This window comes from Tachypleus tridentatus, chromosome 13 (genome assembly GCF_004210375.1).
Source record: "Tachypleus tridentatus isolate NWPU-2018 chromosome 13, ASM421037v1, whole genome shotgun sequence".
Lineage (NCBI taxonomy): Eukaryota > Metazoa > Arthropoda > Merostomata > Xiphosura > Limulidae > Tachypleus > Tachypleus tridentatus.
Window position 1 is genome coordinate 138333560 of NC_134837.1, and position 16824 is coordinate 138350383.

General features: G+C 34.1%; 1 protein-coding gene across 1 annotated transcript in view; it reads left to right on the plus strand.

Annotated features, from left to right (window-relative positions):
- The window catches only part of LOC143240377 (protein bark beetle-like), a 58726-nt gene extending 42665 nt beyond the window's left edge, over positions 1-16061 (plus strand). Inside the window, exons 8-12 of the mRNA XM_076482702.1 lie at positions 1092-3596; positions 4010-4700; positions 4962-5125; positions 5852-5946; positions 7094-16061. Coding sequence (XP_076338817.1) covers positions 1092-3596; positions 4010-4700; positions 4962-5125; positions 5852-5946; positions 7094-7993 — 4355 coding nt within the window. The 3' untranslated portion in view covers positions 7994-16061. The remainder of the gene's footprint in view (positions 1-1091; positions 3597-4009; positions 4701-4961; positions 5126-5851; positions 5947-7093) is intronic.
- Positions 16062-16824: the final 763 nt, after the last annotated feature.

Consider the following 16824-nt stretch of genomic DNA (forward strand, 5'->3'; position numbering starts at 1 on the left):
AATACCCAGCTCCAAAGAATAAAGGATTGTTCTACAGCTGCTACATTTTTCTCACTTACACTTGGCCTTCCAGATCGTGGCTTATCATTAACAAAACCTGTTTCCAGTTAGTAATATAATTCCTGTGTGGTGCATCTCCATTGTAATTGGTTCTAAATCTTCTTTGGACCACAGTGACAGATTAATAGCTCGGGTAAACACAGGACACAGTTCACTTTCTCTTCAGTTGATGCTATGGGCCAATCCTATTTCTGCAAATAAAATAAAAATAACCAATTTATTACTAAATCATGATAAAATAAATGCTTTACGCTTCTCAGGTTGATTTTATCATGTATAGAACTGAAGTTATGAAAATTCAAAACTGCACAAGGACTTTATAATGATCCTGTATATCTAAACTGTTGAGTCAGTTAGTAAAATGCTTACAATATGGTACTTTTCTTTTTGAGAAAATACAGGAATATTTGATTACATAACTAAGATTGTCATAATTTCTTACTAAAAAAGTACTGATCACCATAATTATGATGTGAAAATTATGTTTGAAATATTTTTCTACCAGTTTGAAATATTGGATCTGTGTTTGGTTTTCATTACAATAATAATTGAATAGAGACATATGAACTGACTTTTTGGTATGAAAGTTTGGGTACAGCTTTTCATGTTGTGGTAGTTAGCAACCTAGTAATGTTTAAAATATTATTTTTCTGCATTTAGCATACCATTCTTTAATTTTAGAAATTGAATAACAAGTACAATTAAATTGCTAGCATAAATGTTTTTATATTTTGTAAAATAACCAAAACCAACATAATACTCCTGTTTCTAACTTGTTTTATGCATGACATCTGAGGTCTACCTTAACCACAGCTTAAGCAAAGAAAAATGTTATTTTATTAAAAAATTGTATTAAGTATGCAGCAAATATACACGTCCAGTTAAAGTTGTCAACATTCCATTAATGTTAACAACAGTTAACATTAAGTTAATGTTATTAACTGTGTATCATCATTTTGACTAATTTAAAATCAGTGTGACTTTTTGTATTGTTGATATTAATATCAAATAAAACTATATTTCTCTTTTAGGTTATACTGATACTTACTTGGAAAGGAAGGTTCCTACTATTAATATTGAAAAAAATATGATTAACAGTTGTAAGCATGGCATTTCAAGTAATCATTACAACCGTGATGAAAGTGAACTTGGTGCTCATTTTCATCGATATGATAATGAGACTATTTTAATAGCAGAAAACAATATTTTTAGGAGTAAGAAAGAAGCTGTTCTTGTTTCTACCCCTTTTTGGGATCATTTAGTATCCAACCTTGCAGAGATCAACTACACTCTAGTTTACAACACAATCAGAAACAATGGCAAAGGCATTCTTCAGTATAGCCGTGACATCAGGAACTCTAATAATCTATTCCACTGGAAACTAATGCACTCGCTCTTGAAGGAAAACCACAAAGGAGGTTTGAATATTCGATTTCCATATGTTTGGCACTACAATGAAAATTACACCCACACTTTGATTGTTCTTAACTCATCATTTGTTAAGAATGAAAATTTTGGATTTAGGGTTGACGGACATTTTGCTCGAATTAAGGCAACTAAAAATATCTTTATGAACAATACTTGTAAATATGGATTGATTCATATATCAGGAATGGAGAAAGAAATGCTAATTCAGGAAAACAAACTAAAAGGCAATACTGGGAGATATGTTGTAGAATTTGATCTTTTTAGCCATGCAGACCAGTTTGGTATAGTGAGTGCTAATTTCAAAAATAATGTTTTAGAAAATAATAAATATTACTCTGAGAGTCTAAGGACAGAAAGCTATAATCCAGCTAGTTATGCTCTGGGTATTCGAGGAGTTCAGCAGATTAATATCACACGAAATTTGTTCTCCAATCCTATCATGCATTTTGAATTCCTTGCAGGGGTCTTAACTGGGTCACTTCATAACCAGATCAATGTGGCTGAGAACTGGTGGGGAACATTGAATGTGACAGAAATTCAGAAACGAATCTTTGACTTTGATGATTGGAATAGTTATGCTGTGGCAGAATTTAGCCCCTATCTGGAACAAGATAATATGGCATCAGGAGTAGTGAAAGCTGAAGTCCACAACAAGCCAGTTGATGTAGACAGTCCACTTGGAGGTAGAATCTATAAGACACTGACCCTTCCTTATCGTAAGGCACCTTACTCAGTTGTATCAGACTTGACTATTCTTCCTAATGCTAAATTAATCATTGAACCAGGAGTTCAGTTAATGTTTTACCCTAGTGTTGGCATCCTTGTTCTAGGAGACCTTGAAGCTAAAGGAACAATAGACCATCCCATCAAAATGATACCCGCTAAAACAGTTAATTCTACTCATGGATTTCAAAGAGAACCCAGTAAAGCAGGGATTAGACTGTGTGTTACACCTAAATGTAAAGAGGCCCAAAGATATGGATTTTTAGAGGTTTTCAACAGTACAACACTGCAGTGGGTACCTGTTTGTGATCCTTGTTTTACTGAGCGAAATGCAGAAGTGATCTGCCATGAGCTAGGTTATGTAAGACATAATGCTTATTTTAAACAAAATCATAGGTATGATCTTGGAACAACGACTTTAAGTAGAGTTAGGTTCTGGCCTCATCCTTTAGAGTGCACTGGTAGAGAAGACAGATTTTCTGATTGTGAATATCGACTGAATGGATATGGTGAACATAACTACAGCTGTTCATATGAAGGAAACCATGTGTTTGTTTATTGTGGAGAAGACAACTTGGATAGAACTGAGGAGTACTGGGGTGGGATTAGATTTTCTGTTCCAAATTTTGAGCGACAACATAAAAATATGTTTGTTTCTTCTAGGATGTTAGATAGAACATCTTCATCTTGGATAGAGTATGTCACCATTAGGGGGGCTGGGATTTTGCATGGAGAAAAAAATGGAGCACTTCAACTTGTTCAACGAAGCATTAATCTACACAGGGTCACCATCACACACAGTGCCTCCCATGCAATAGAAGTTTTGGCATCTCCTGGAAATCTTTTTTTTAATAAACTTTTGGTAAAGAATAATTTTGGTTTTGGAATAAGTTACTCCTCTCTTCTGGGAGAATCATCTGATTCTTCTTCTCTTTCATATCACCCTCTGAAAGAAGCTGGAATTCCCTATTCTGTTTTTGGTTTTGTTGATATTTGTGATGCTAACAAAAGACTGATGGTAGAGGAGAAATTATTACTTTATTACAAGTATGACAATATGCCTGTTGATTGTGTAAAAATTTTTTCAAGCACACACGGTGCAAAGCCAGTTGGATTTCGACTTCTACAGCTTAATCTCTTTGATGCTACTAGTTTTTCTGCACAACCTGACATTTTGCATTTATTTGATGGAGACATCTTTAACTCTTCTGCTTTTAAACTAGGAGAGATCAAGACAAATAATGGAAACACTGAACACACTGGAGATGCACTGTTCTATAGGTCAACTGGAAATACTCTCAGTATTAAACTTCATGCAAATGGAGGAAGTCAGGTGTTTGGATTTGTAGCTGAAGTGGTAACGCTTCCTATTACATACTACATTGGTAAGAAAATCTTGCAGTTTTTATATGTTATGAATTCATGGCTGAACCCAGGCTGTTACATATTATAATGGTTATAATGATTATAATTACATATTATAATCTATATATATAGATAGATAGATAGATAGATGAACTGATTCTACTTCTTGTTAGTTGCATTAGGTTGATAAGATAATCCTGTGGTTTATGTAGCATAGCTTTTTAATAAGATGGTTACACATTTCATTAAATATTAAATTTTTTTCCGACTGTTATTTTTTCATGTGTTTGTAATGCTGTAAATACTCAGTATATTTAATCTAGTTATTCATTGTGCTAAATCTAAGTTTTGGAATTTGCCAGAAAGCTGTTTTGCTAAGTGGCAAAGTAGGATGAATTTTTTTTCTTAAATTATAATCTTTTATAACTTTCAGCCCGAGGTTTGCAACACAATGTAACACATTCAGTATTGTCCAACAACCAACAAGGTGCTATTAGATATTTGAGTGCAGGGGAAAGCACTCCTCATCTCACCTTTAGCTATAACCGTATGGAATACAATGGAAGAAAACTATTTGGAAACATCACTACATCAGAAGGTGCTGTTGTGTTAAACCTTGAGAACACCCCATACTTGGATTTCCATAATAATCTGTTGCTACAGAATCAGGGTGGATTCATTATTGAAGTGGATGCAAAGCAAGCAGTGGCCTCTTTAAGTGGCCTGATCACCAACAACCTTTTTGTTGAGAACAAAAATCAAGAAACTTTCTTGGCTAGAGGGCGTGACAGTGGCTCTTATCAAGTGGTTGAAGTGACTCGTAACTACTTCACCAGGAACTATGCTTTATATAAGGATAACATTGTATTGGACCAGGTCAGAGCTAATTTTAGCTTAAACTTGGTTGTTAATAACAAAGGGCTTCATCAGTTAAGAATGGTTGGCTCAAAGAACGTTCAAGTTTCTCAACAAGTTTGTCAAAATAATTGGTTGTGGAACAATGTGGCTTTAATGAACTTGGATCGCAGCACAATTGTGGCAGGCAGTGCTGGTCAGCTATACAGATACAATTACTTAGAGAATCCTGATAGTGACTTTGAATTAGCATCAACCAACAGAACTCTGTAAGTTAAACTTTTTGTTTCATTTTACAGAAAATTCTAGCAATAAATCATAGTGAGTATGAAGCAACTTGATGAATATATGTGATGTTTCAGTAAATAAAGTGAAAAACAATGAAGCTCGGATTAATGAAGAAAAACACACTTGTATTAAGTGTTGTTGTTCAGGATGATAGAATTGTGAATTTAGTTTTAATGCTTTTAGTTCTGGTTCATTGTAATGTAAGTTTTATTACAGTGTGACTTTTAACACCATTTTTATAGTGCATTGGAAATGAGAGAGAATCCAATTAGAGCAGCAGAAAATTGGTGGGGATTTAATACTACAAGTGCTGTTGCGGGACGAATCAAAGATTTTCAGGATAACCCCAAACTTTTAGAAGTTTTATTTCTGCCATATTATACAGACAATTCATCTGTTCTTAATGGTAAGTTAATAGTGACTTTAGTTTTTATCATATATTTTAGACCTTATTAAATAGCTACTTTTCTCTTTAACATAGAAACACTTTTTGTGATCTGCATTATGCATAACTTGTCTGAAGTTGGAAATGTTGAAAATGGGTTATTAATGTTATGCTTTGCCTTCAGGCTTCAATGTGCTGTCACAGGTCTAGTGATGATCCACTGACCCAGTTGAGTCCAGACTACAAGTAAAGTTACTTTTTGGTGAACATTAAATTCTGAGCAAAGCAACATAAATGCATAAATCAGGAATGAAAATCAACTCAGTAATGGATATGTTAAATTTAATATGCTGTTGTTATGTTCTTACTTATAATAATTTGTTTGCATTTTTTTATCACTTAGGTGTTTTTGTTATTGATATTGACAACCATGATCAGTAGCGGTATTGCTGGGATTTGATGTATTTCCTCTTGAAAGACAAAACAGTTAAACTGAAACAATAAAATATGACCATAATGTGATTTATACTAATGAATGTTGTTTAATAAAATTAAATTGACTGTTAAAATTAGTAATGAAGTGGGTTTTACTGACAAAACCTATGAATAAATTTTGTTCATCATTTTGATGTGTGTGGCTGAGATTTGAGTTCTCACTGTTCTCAGTTTACATGTTGTAAGTTATTACAGGTACATAAAAAGAATATAAAATGTATGAATCTACAGTGAGATCATGTACTTTTGTAGATAAATGTGCTGGTGGATGGCACAGAATTGGAGATACATGTTTTCTTTATATTGGAGGGATTCTCACCTATGGTGAAGCCAAGAAATTTTGCCAAGTAAGAAAATTAAGTGTAATCTTCATAAAGCTAAAGTAAATTATCAACATATTGTTAAGTAATGGGACAGAAAAAAAGGCTCTGATTGAAATTATTATTAGTCTTATTGTGACTAATTGTTAACTAAAGCTATATTGTCAGACAAGGCATCTGTCACTATAAAATATAATAATTGTCAAGATGATTAATTATCACATTTTGTAGTAACTGGAGCACAGAAACTAATAGAGTATGAAAGAGTATATGTGACTTGAAATAGAATTAACAGCTTCCATAACATCCATTTTTGAAACAGCATAAAGCTTAAGTCTTGGTTTGGTTGAAAGAAATTATTTTTCCCCTCAAATTTTTAAAAGGTTTGGATGTTCTAGGGAATAGGTATGCAACATGTAACAAAGTGATACACATATAGAGGATCCTGCAAAACAAAGTACATCAACAAGGTGATATAACTAGATCAAGGTTAAAGTTTTAAAGGTGTCAGTTAATGAATTTAGCATCTTAAATTGATAAAGTATCATCACATTTCATGCAAATAATTTTAATGAAATGTTCATTGTTAATTATATGATTGTTCACACATTTTATATTAGTGGGTTGATTGTGGACAATTCAAAGACAATTCGAAGCATTGTATATATGCATAGCAACAGAGTAACCAGAGATTATAGTTATGTTACCATGCTGTCATGAAATGGAAATTTGCAAAATGATGTGACACAAGATTATTTCTAGTAAATGAGATTATACTACATTGTTCTTAATATTTCTAAGGCTTTATCATGAATCCAAAATAGTGGGCATCACATTCTATATTGATGGGGGATGCTGCAAAAAGCATTTATGAAATAACATAATGTATACAGGTACCCATCTACAGAAAATCACTGCTTGTTGAATCCGTTCCTACTGCTGTGCCTAAAATACTTGTTTTTTAAAAAATATATTAACAAAGTGTATATAGTATTATAAAAACAAGCTCTTCACAGAACCTAATAGATATCTTTAAAACAACTAACTTAAAATTTTGTGGTTACACTACTTTGTTTGATAATGCATATTAGGAAAAGTTTTTATTAATACCAGTATCATTTTTCTGCCTTAACATTTTATTCTGATTCTAACAAAAATATATTCAATTTATTAGATGGAAAATGCCTCCATGCCCTTTATAAAACAACATCATAAAGAAATAATGTACTTTATGAGCAAACAGCAAGAATATTTCAAATGGAACTCTCACATGGTCTGGGTGCAATCAATTGACGTTCCTTTGGATAAATGTTCTGTACTATACAAGGGCAAAGTCCAGCAACATCATTGTGATGACTCCTTGCCATTCTTATGCGAGAAAGATCCTGAAATAACAGTATCCATACATTACTGGTATCAGAACCCTGTGGGAAGTGCTGCCTTAGGAGTTAGTGCTGGAGCTATCTTGTTCATAAGTTTATGTGTCAGCTTTTGGGTTTGTAAGTCCCGCCATCGTCAACGAGAAAAACTGGAAAGAAGAAACTCCATAAGAGCATCAAATCGGGCTCTTGCTGCAACAGAATTTGGTAAGCTTGGTTTTAGACGTCGCTTGGAACATAATGAAAAATCAGTGCCTGTGAAAATTGAGCATTTCAATGGAAGTATAGATTCTGTTGATAAAACACCTCATTACAGCTGTTCTTTCGACAACGCACACAGTGACATTACAGAGACCAAAAATCCAACCCTTGAGTTTCCAGTGTATGAGAATCACTACACAAGTAATTTACAAATGGAAAATGAAACTGTAAGTACCATAGCTCAACCATCATTTGATATGGCATATGAAAACCAAGGATTTCGAGAACATTCTTTATCCCAGATCTCCCGTAATGGATCCCATGAATGGAGCACTGGTACAGATTCTACATTAGATATGAAACGGTCATTAGAAATGTCTCAAGATGTTACTAGTAAAGAACCAAAGTATCAAAATACGCCCTCTCCTCGATCATCACAAGGGTCCTACTGCAATAGTTTTAGTAGTAGACAACTGCTAGAAACAGCTATGTGATGCTTTCAAGACTTAGCAGAAACTCCAGTGTATGTTGAATTTTACATTGTTGATACTGGTAGCCAAAGAAACTATTTGGTAGAGCCAGTCCAAAGCTACAGCGGTCTTTAGGTATTATAACAGTTTTTGTGTGGATTTACATTGACACTGTCTTGGACACAATGAATTTCTTGTGCTAGGAAAAGATAGAAATTTGCATGAAAGACTAGTTACCACAAGGGAATAAAGATATTAAAGACAGAAGAAACAAATAGTGTTTATATCCTTTAAAAACTGTTGAATAATTACTTTGATTTGTTTTTCACAAGTCATTTGCTTACCACTGATTTTGAGCAATCTCTAACCTGAAAATTAATTTTACGTGGATTCTGAGCATAAAATCATTATAAAAATAAAAGTTCTCAATAAAATTAAATTTCAAGTAAAACTAACATAAACAACACTCTGCTTATGTTGGTGTAATTTTCTGCCTTCAACTGTTACTTTGTCTTTAGTGCTAGAAGAAGATATTATCAGTAGTTTAGTTACTTTATTTATAATTTTTGATATTTTATTATTCACATTTATGTCCATTTAAATATTCAAAGTTTTTGAATTTTAGAAAGTAAATGAAATATTGAGATTTTGCATCATTATTTTTTAATTAAATAATTCTTGTTCTTTTTGTAAAGGCCAACACTGATGGACTGTGAGAATGAAAGTTTTCCATTTAAAAATTTCTATTAAAAAATTCTTTTAACCAAATAACGTATGTTCTTTATTGCAATTCAGTTTGAGTATTATTTGTTGTTACACTTCACTTGACAATTGTTTATTGCTTGTGTAATGTTTTTAAGATTACATGTGCATATGTTAATATTATTTTGTAGAAAAAGTACTTATGATGTTTATGAAACTTGAGTTTTTTTTTCATTTGAAGGTTATTTATGGCAGATGTGACATTATTAAGAGGATTTTAATACATCAAAACACTATTTATGCATAACATAAAATTACTAGACTTATAAAATTCTTTATAACTCCATTTAATAAAATGGAAGTAATTTCACATGGTTTTATAGTAGGTATGTTAACCAGCTAACAATCTGTAATGTGTGAATGTTAGTAAAAGGTAATTTCCAAAATATACGTGCTTCTTCTCACACTTAACTTTTATTGGACTGCCAGGGCTTCATTTTTGTCCATCTCAGAATTGTTCAGATTTTTCTTATTTGCTCCAATCTTTTATACCCCACTCAATTACCCTTGGTGATTATATATTTTACGATGACGAGAAACCCATTGAATGAAAAAAATGTATTCTCAAGATGGCTGGTATGGGTATTAGATCTTTAAATTAAAATAAAGTACAGAACAACGTTTCCACCTTCTTAGGTCATCTTCAGGTTAATATCCTTGAGACTTTGGCAACAACCAGGAAGAATGTATAAGTCAAATTGAACCAATATACATGCTAACAGTGGATTCAGCTCACCTTCAATGAAACTGGTGATGCTGAAAGTATCAAGGCTTGTTAACCTGAAGATGACATAAGAATGTTGAAATGTTGTTCTGTACTTTATTTTAATTGAAGTTCTAACACCCATACCAGCCATCTTGACAATACATTGATATGTTTCGTGATACTTTCCACCTGTGCCATTGCACTCTCCATTCTGGCACTCTATATGAGCACTTCATTTAGATAACATTATCACGTTTTCTTGAAAAAGCATCACTAACTAATGGGTGTCTCAGTATCGCAACCATTTGAAGATACTTTAACTGTTATCTTGTTATGTTTGTAACAATAATAATAATAATAATTTGTAGTTACATAGAGATATACCTTTGGGTCTGTGGTGGTATACTTGGGAGGTGAAAGGTGGGACCTGAGGCTGCATTTGTAGGCAATTTTTTACATTTTGGGAAGATTTAAGATTTGCTTTTTTCTTATGCCTTCTGTTAGTCTATTGGATTTTCAGTCTTCCTGTGGGTTAGTGGTAAGTTTAAAGACTTAAAACCAAGGTTGTGTTTCCAAGGGTTGATGTGGCAGATGGCCTGCAGTTGCTTTACTCCAAGAAAACAATTTACTTTATCTCACAAGATGCTGTTCTAATCAGTGATAATCACCACAGTTTTTTAAATAAGCTGTGAAAAACAAAAAGGAGGCCATTTTGGGATAAGCTGCTTGGGTGTTCTTCTGTTGGGTCTTCAACTGTGTGATGTTTTGGGCTTTTTTCCAAAATCTTTGAACCTGCAACTTAATTGATTACTAGAAGGTCTGGGAGCAATTTTTCCCCCATACATAGCAGTTGTGGATCATGTTCGAAAGTTTCTTTCTTATTTACATGAAAAGACAGGTAGGTATTATCAGACATGTTGGAACTTTGTGAATTTGCCTACCACCACCAGATGGAAGCAATTTTCTAACTCTCAGCTCATTTCTGCTCCTCCAGTTGAGGTCTGTGTTAGAAGACTTTCAGGATCACCAGTTTCATTGAAGGTGAGCTGAATTTATAGTTAGCACATATGTTGGTTCAATCTTCAACTTATACATTCCTCCTGGTTGTTGTTGAAGTCTTAAATTTTGTCACCTCTTACAGGAGATTCATATTTCTGCCTCTATTCTTGAGTACCATCCTCTCATCTTTACCCTGATGTGTTGATGCTCAAAATAGATTCTGTCTGTATCTAAGGTTTCCACTGCTTATTTGATAATTATTATATACCTTCAAGTTTTGTGGGAGCTTAGTTCCGAGATTTCTGGAAGTGTTGTAATCTTACCCATCAGTTGAGAACCTCTGCAGTACTTGGGTCACAATCAGTCATTCAGTTTACATCTGTTCAACTTTTATTCACAAAATTTGTATGGTTTCCTTCTACCACAGTTCATCAGAATTTTGAACTTAGTTCTAGAGCTATCCAAATATGGTTGGTCTGGGGATAGTTAGAGAGTTCGGCTAGTTTTCAGTTTTATTCGTGTTAGTTATTGGGCCTGTGACAGGAAATTGATGTTCAGTCATCAATTTTCCTTGTTTGTATCAATGTCTAGATTTTCCAAGGTTCACAAGTTAATCATATCTCAATTTGTGTTGGCAGTTTACTGGGATTGTTGATGACCAAACTGGTTGTAGTTGGCTCTTTTTTGCACTTTGCCTTATCAGAAGAGTTTCATCACTATTGGCATTTGTGGTGCACAAGAGTCAGGTACTGCAGTTTCAAGTGTCTTTAGCCTTGCTTAGATTTAACATGAGTTTTGGTGTATTTTACGAGTTTTCTTCTCCTTTTCATTTATTGTATCATGCACCCACCATTTCATGGATGAGTGGTTAATGCTGACAACATCTCATCAGTTATTAGATCATCACATCCTGCTTCAACTTTCAGATTCAACCCAGATGGGCTTCTTTTTGGATTTCTGACATCTATTCCTGCTCCAGTGCAATATGTCTTCAGTCTAGGTATTTTTTTAATTTTTCATCTCATCTCTCAGTCAGACTCAGTTGTCTTCCATCTCTTACTCACCTCTTCTTCCACTGAACAGATGTTCTTCTTTCTTCTGGGAATGTGAGCATCACTCAAATCCTTTGTATCTTTGGGGCAAGAACACAGGAGTTTGTTTTTATTGGTTTTCAATCTTGAGGGGTTAAGTTGGGACACTACTTCAAATTGTGTTCCTCTACTCCCATCTTGTTCAGAGTTCCATTCTCCTCATGAATGCCTTACTTCAGGGATGGAGTCCATATACTAACAATCGGGAATTCCAGAGTATACACATATAATGAAGATTTCCTACACAATATTTTCATCCTTCTTGCTCTTAAACAGGCAAGGTCTCATGGTCTAGGCTTCTTATGAGATAAATTATCAGGGTTCACTCTGACTATTCTGTTTCTCTTAAAAGAAGCATACAGTCTAAGGCTTCTTATTTTTGGGGCTCGGCATGGCCAGGTGGTTAAGGCACTTGACTCGTAATCTGAGGGTCATGGGTTTGAATCCTCATCACACCAAACATGCTTGCCTTCTCAGCCATGGGGGCATTATAATGTGATAGTCAATCCCACTATTCGTTGTTAAAAGAGTTGGCGGTGGGTTGTGATGACGAGCTACCTTCCCTCTAGTCTTGCACTGCTAAATTAGGGATGACTAGCACAGATACCCCTGGAGTAGCTTTGTGCAAAATTCAAAACAAACTAAACCTTATTTTTGGATTTGGAACCTCTTTTCTTAGGGCTAGTCTTATCGTATCCCCTTTGTAGCTTGCCATATTCCGTGGGTGATGTTTGTAATAACAAGTCCTTTGTCTCAGTCCAAATAGATTCACCCAACAGAATAGATGTTGCATCACAAAGTTCAGATGGACTACCTCTCATTTTGCAACTCTAATAGGTGGGTTGGCCTCTCATTTAATCACCAAACTACTGGCAATGTAGTTTTCAGTACCTTATTCTTGGGCCTTGTCGATAGATAGTTTCCATCTGGACTGGATGTAATTATAACTCTCGGGTGCAAAATATGATTTGTTCCAGTCTGTTTTCAGATCTTGTTGAGCGCACCAGGTTGGTCTCTGCACCTGGGTATTTGCTCCTGCAGTCCCTTTCAATGTGTTAAACTATTCTACTTTTTTTTAGACTCTCTATGTGGAGTCAGCTATGGTTGTATATAGTGCACATGACTATCTGCTCACATGTCTGGCATTGAGGTTATACTGTCTTTCACACAACTTTTGAGTTTCTTTTTTAAGGTTGAAATGTATCTGGCTCAGTTTCTGATTGGTTCAAAAGTCACTTTTCTCAAAGGTTATGATATACATATCGGCAATGCTGTATTGAGAGGAAGTTTAACCCTTTTCACTTAGTGGTGTGAACCATAACTAATTTTTTGACTTTTTTTTTAATCTTCCACAATTGCTATTGTTTATGGTAGCCCTATTGACTACAGTTTGATTATCTCAACTACATACTTTTGAGTTCTTAGCACTCTCCAGGATCCTCACATCGTCTTGGGTAATTGGTCCCAAATGACCGCTTCGCTTCCCTGATCGAAAGGTTCAAGTTGCATATTTTGTCTCTATCACCTCTATCTGCATGTTTACTTTTGGGATGCTGACCTACAAATATCACTGGTCAGAGTGATTTGTACTTTGTCCACAGATCACTTTCTCATTCTCTTTATTTTCTCAGACCAGTGCTTCTTACCCAACATTCTGGCAGAGAGGAAAGGGGTTTAAACCTTTTCTCTTTTTCATCTTCTAACTCTTTTCAGGTCTCATCAGGTTTTGATCTTGGGCATATTCAATGAGTGTCTTGAAGGTTTTGTTGCCTGCACTTATACCTCAAGAGATACAAGACAACACATCATTATGACCAGTCTTTGAAGTTAAAATATCTTCTGCCAGTGACATCTAATTAGATTTGTGTTTTCTGTCTCCAGCAGCTCATTTGAATTATTTATCTGCTGGTGGTCACTGTATGGATTTGTAGGTGGACCTTCTCCAATACTTTTCTCACATTATTTACCTGATATGGCAGTCTCTTCATCTGAGGGTTTTTGCCTACCTCCTGTAGTTGTCTAAACTATTTCTGCCAGATTATCCAGAGGTGTGAACATTTTTATTTCTACCTTTCAGAGTCCTCTACCTTGTTGCCCAGCCAACTGTGCTTATCTCGAACTAATTCTGCACTAGCCACTATTTTACTATAACTACCAGTTATAACAAGCTCTGTAGAAATGAGGTGTTTCATAAGACCACCTTGGAACTCACCAGGTGGTATTACCATACTATGCTGGATCATCACTTATGGACTATCGGAAGTAAAGCTAAAAGGGATCTTGCTTATTTCTGTCAATTATCAAATTGAATAAATTGGGAACAGTTTGCTTTTCAAAATTTAGGGAACTTGACTTACTTATTGCACTGTTCTCAGAACACTGCTCTTCAGAACTCCACAATTCACATTACCCCTAGACTCTATTAGTATAGATAGGGAGTCCTTACCATGAGTTTCCAGTCACTAGGGTGGTGGACAGAGGTGTTTCCTCCAGAGTGTTAGAGTGAATTCCTCCACTCATGAAGAAAATGGCAATGTTGTGGACCCTCCTACTTGGATGTTTCTTCTCAGATGTCAGTAGGAGTAGTGCCAGCTTATGTGGGAGACTATTTGTAATACTAGTTCAGATTTAATGCATGACTACAATAGGTGTGCATGGCATACTTTCTGGTCAATATTGATTTAGTATATTGTTCATGGAAAGAAGTTTACTATCTTCTCATAATTCTGAATGCATAGTGGTCTCATCCTGAATCCTTGGTTGAACACAGCTGTCCATGTACTCCCCATAATTCTGGGGAAAAGTCTCAGTTGGAAAATAAGGACAAATATCCAAACTGGATGAGTTTTGTTCCTTTGTATGAGTATGGCATACATAATCTCATTATTCTGAGCCTGGGGTGTTGCTTTTCAGGCTTCTTCAAGTGGAAGAGAAGGTTTGTCTGCTTTGGTGTTGTTTACATTCTCATCATGATTCAAGTGGTTCAGACCATATCACTCTATGGCTATAGGTTTGGATACAATAGAAAGTATATCTACATATAATATTGCAGTTCAATTGCCCTCTTCCTCAGCTTGGGATAAGGTGACCAAAACCCCTTAATTCCAACCTCAAGTAGTGGAACCTTGGCTATTTGGATGGGGCTGGCCTGTAGTGATTATTACTCATGTATAATTCCACTCTTTATATAGGAACTAAGTTTAGGGTGAAGAGCATACCTGTTCTGTATGTAGTGCAGTTATCCCTACTTGGGTACCACTCTTATATTTGTACATACATGATCTATATTCTATTCAGATGCTTTCTGTATGGGTAATTTCCTCACTGGCCCCACCATCTTCTCAGTGGGAGATTCTAGCTGTATGTGGGAAGGGAGGTAAGTATGTTTTGGAAAATAATATTTTCATAAATTAAAAATACATTTTCAATTATACTTACCTACACTGAAACTTTTCCACTTTTCTTCTCCATAAGAGATGGTCTTACAGATTTGGATAGTATCAGTGTAGAAAAAGTGATAAAATTATCTGAATGAGGTGCTTTTGTACAATGCTTGGATAGAGAGCACATTGACATAGGTGGAAAGTATCATGAGACATACTGCTAAGGGCAATTGATTAATGTGTAAAAACTGGAACAAATCAGAAAAAAAAATCTAAACAATGCTTACATGGGCAGAAATGAAACCATGGTGGTTGAGTAATAGCTATAAGAGCAAATAGGGGTGAGTTAATTTGAAATACGTTCACAGTTTAGGAAAATGTTAAATTTTATATATTGACTTTTTCTTACAGTTTGATTATAGATTGGAATCAAAGCTTCAAATGTAACTTGACTGAAATGTTATACTTTAGATATTCTTAAGTTTTTCAGTTATTATACTAAAGCACCCCTTTATTTTTAATCTAGTAGCAAAATTAAAAATAAGCATTTTACATATGTAAAAGGAGTCTCAATTGATGTTGTTTTTCTATCTATTTACAAAACATTCTGAAATAAGGTGCCAAGGTTAACTGTACGGTATTATTAACTTTTAAAATTTACCAGTGTCAGTGCAACAATATTTTTTAACCTGTGATAAATACTGAGGCACATTTTACATCTTTCTCCATCTTTTATTATAATGTGTGTCCGTCCATTTAACTTGGTATTTTCTAAAGGAATTAAAGTGTGATGCAGGTTCTAGAGATCATAGTCAAAGTGCTACATTAACTTGTTGTAAAGATTACTTTTGTTGTAACATTAGTATGTATGTCATATCAATTGTCTATATAGTACATAATAATTATTACCACCCTTCCATTTATGCATTTATGGCTTCAGTAATAATTTAGTTTTATAAACAATGTTTGTTGTTGTTTAGAATTTTTCTTATTCTTCTACTAGTAACGAAATAAACCTGGTATAAGTTAGGACTGGCATATGGACTAACATGTTTGTTGTATGAAATTTGGTGTTAATACTTTTTGTATTGTGACATACATGAAAAAAACTAAACATTAAGAATTTTAAATAAAATACATTTGTACTTTCATATGAAGTTGTTCATGCACTCCTATATTTTAGTTTTTTTCACATGTATTTCAATCTCTTTAAGCTCTTAATACACTGTACAACTCATTAGCTTAGCTTATTAGTATGTTTCATTTTAACTCTCAAGAAACTATATCTTTATTTATCTAAAGGTTTCCCTTGCTTAGAACTGCTTACTTTTGACTGTCATCCTTATAACATTACAGAATTGTGCTCAAAACAGTAGTCATATTCATCACATTAAAATGTAGAAATATTAAACAACTCTATGGTTAATATTATAATAATGCATTGTGTATCTATTTATTGTTAAATTATACTGTTATTATGTAGTATACAAATCTTTATCTCCTGAAGAAAAAATTATATGGTCCATGAACAAAACAATTTATGAAACAATGATCTAGAAATTGTAACTTTAAAATATAGAAAGATAAGTCTGTGGTTATTTTAGTGAGTTTTATTCATTTATTTATTTGGTCCTCACTGGGACAGCAGTAAGTCTATGGATTTACAACTCTAAAATCAGGGGTTTGATTTCCCTTGGTGGACACAATGGTTAGCCTGATGTGGCTTTGCTGTAAGAAAATACACACACATTTATTTATTTTTTTCTTAAAGTATACTTTTATTATGTCTGCAAGTCCCCCCCCCCCACTGGCCTAGAAAATTGTAACTAAATACAAAAACATATTCTTATAGAATGTTGTAAAAATATTCAGTTATAAAAATACTATTGCATATGGTAGAAAAGTAAAAGTGAC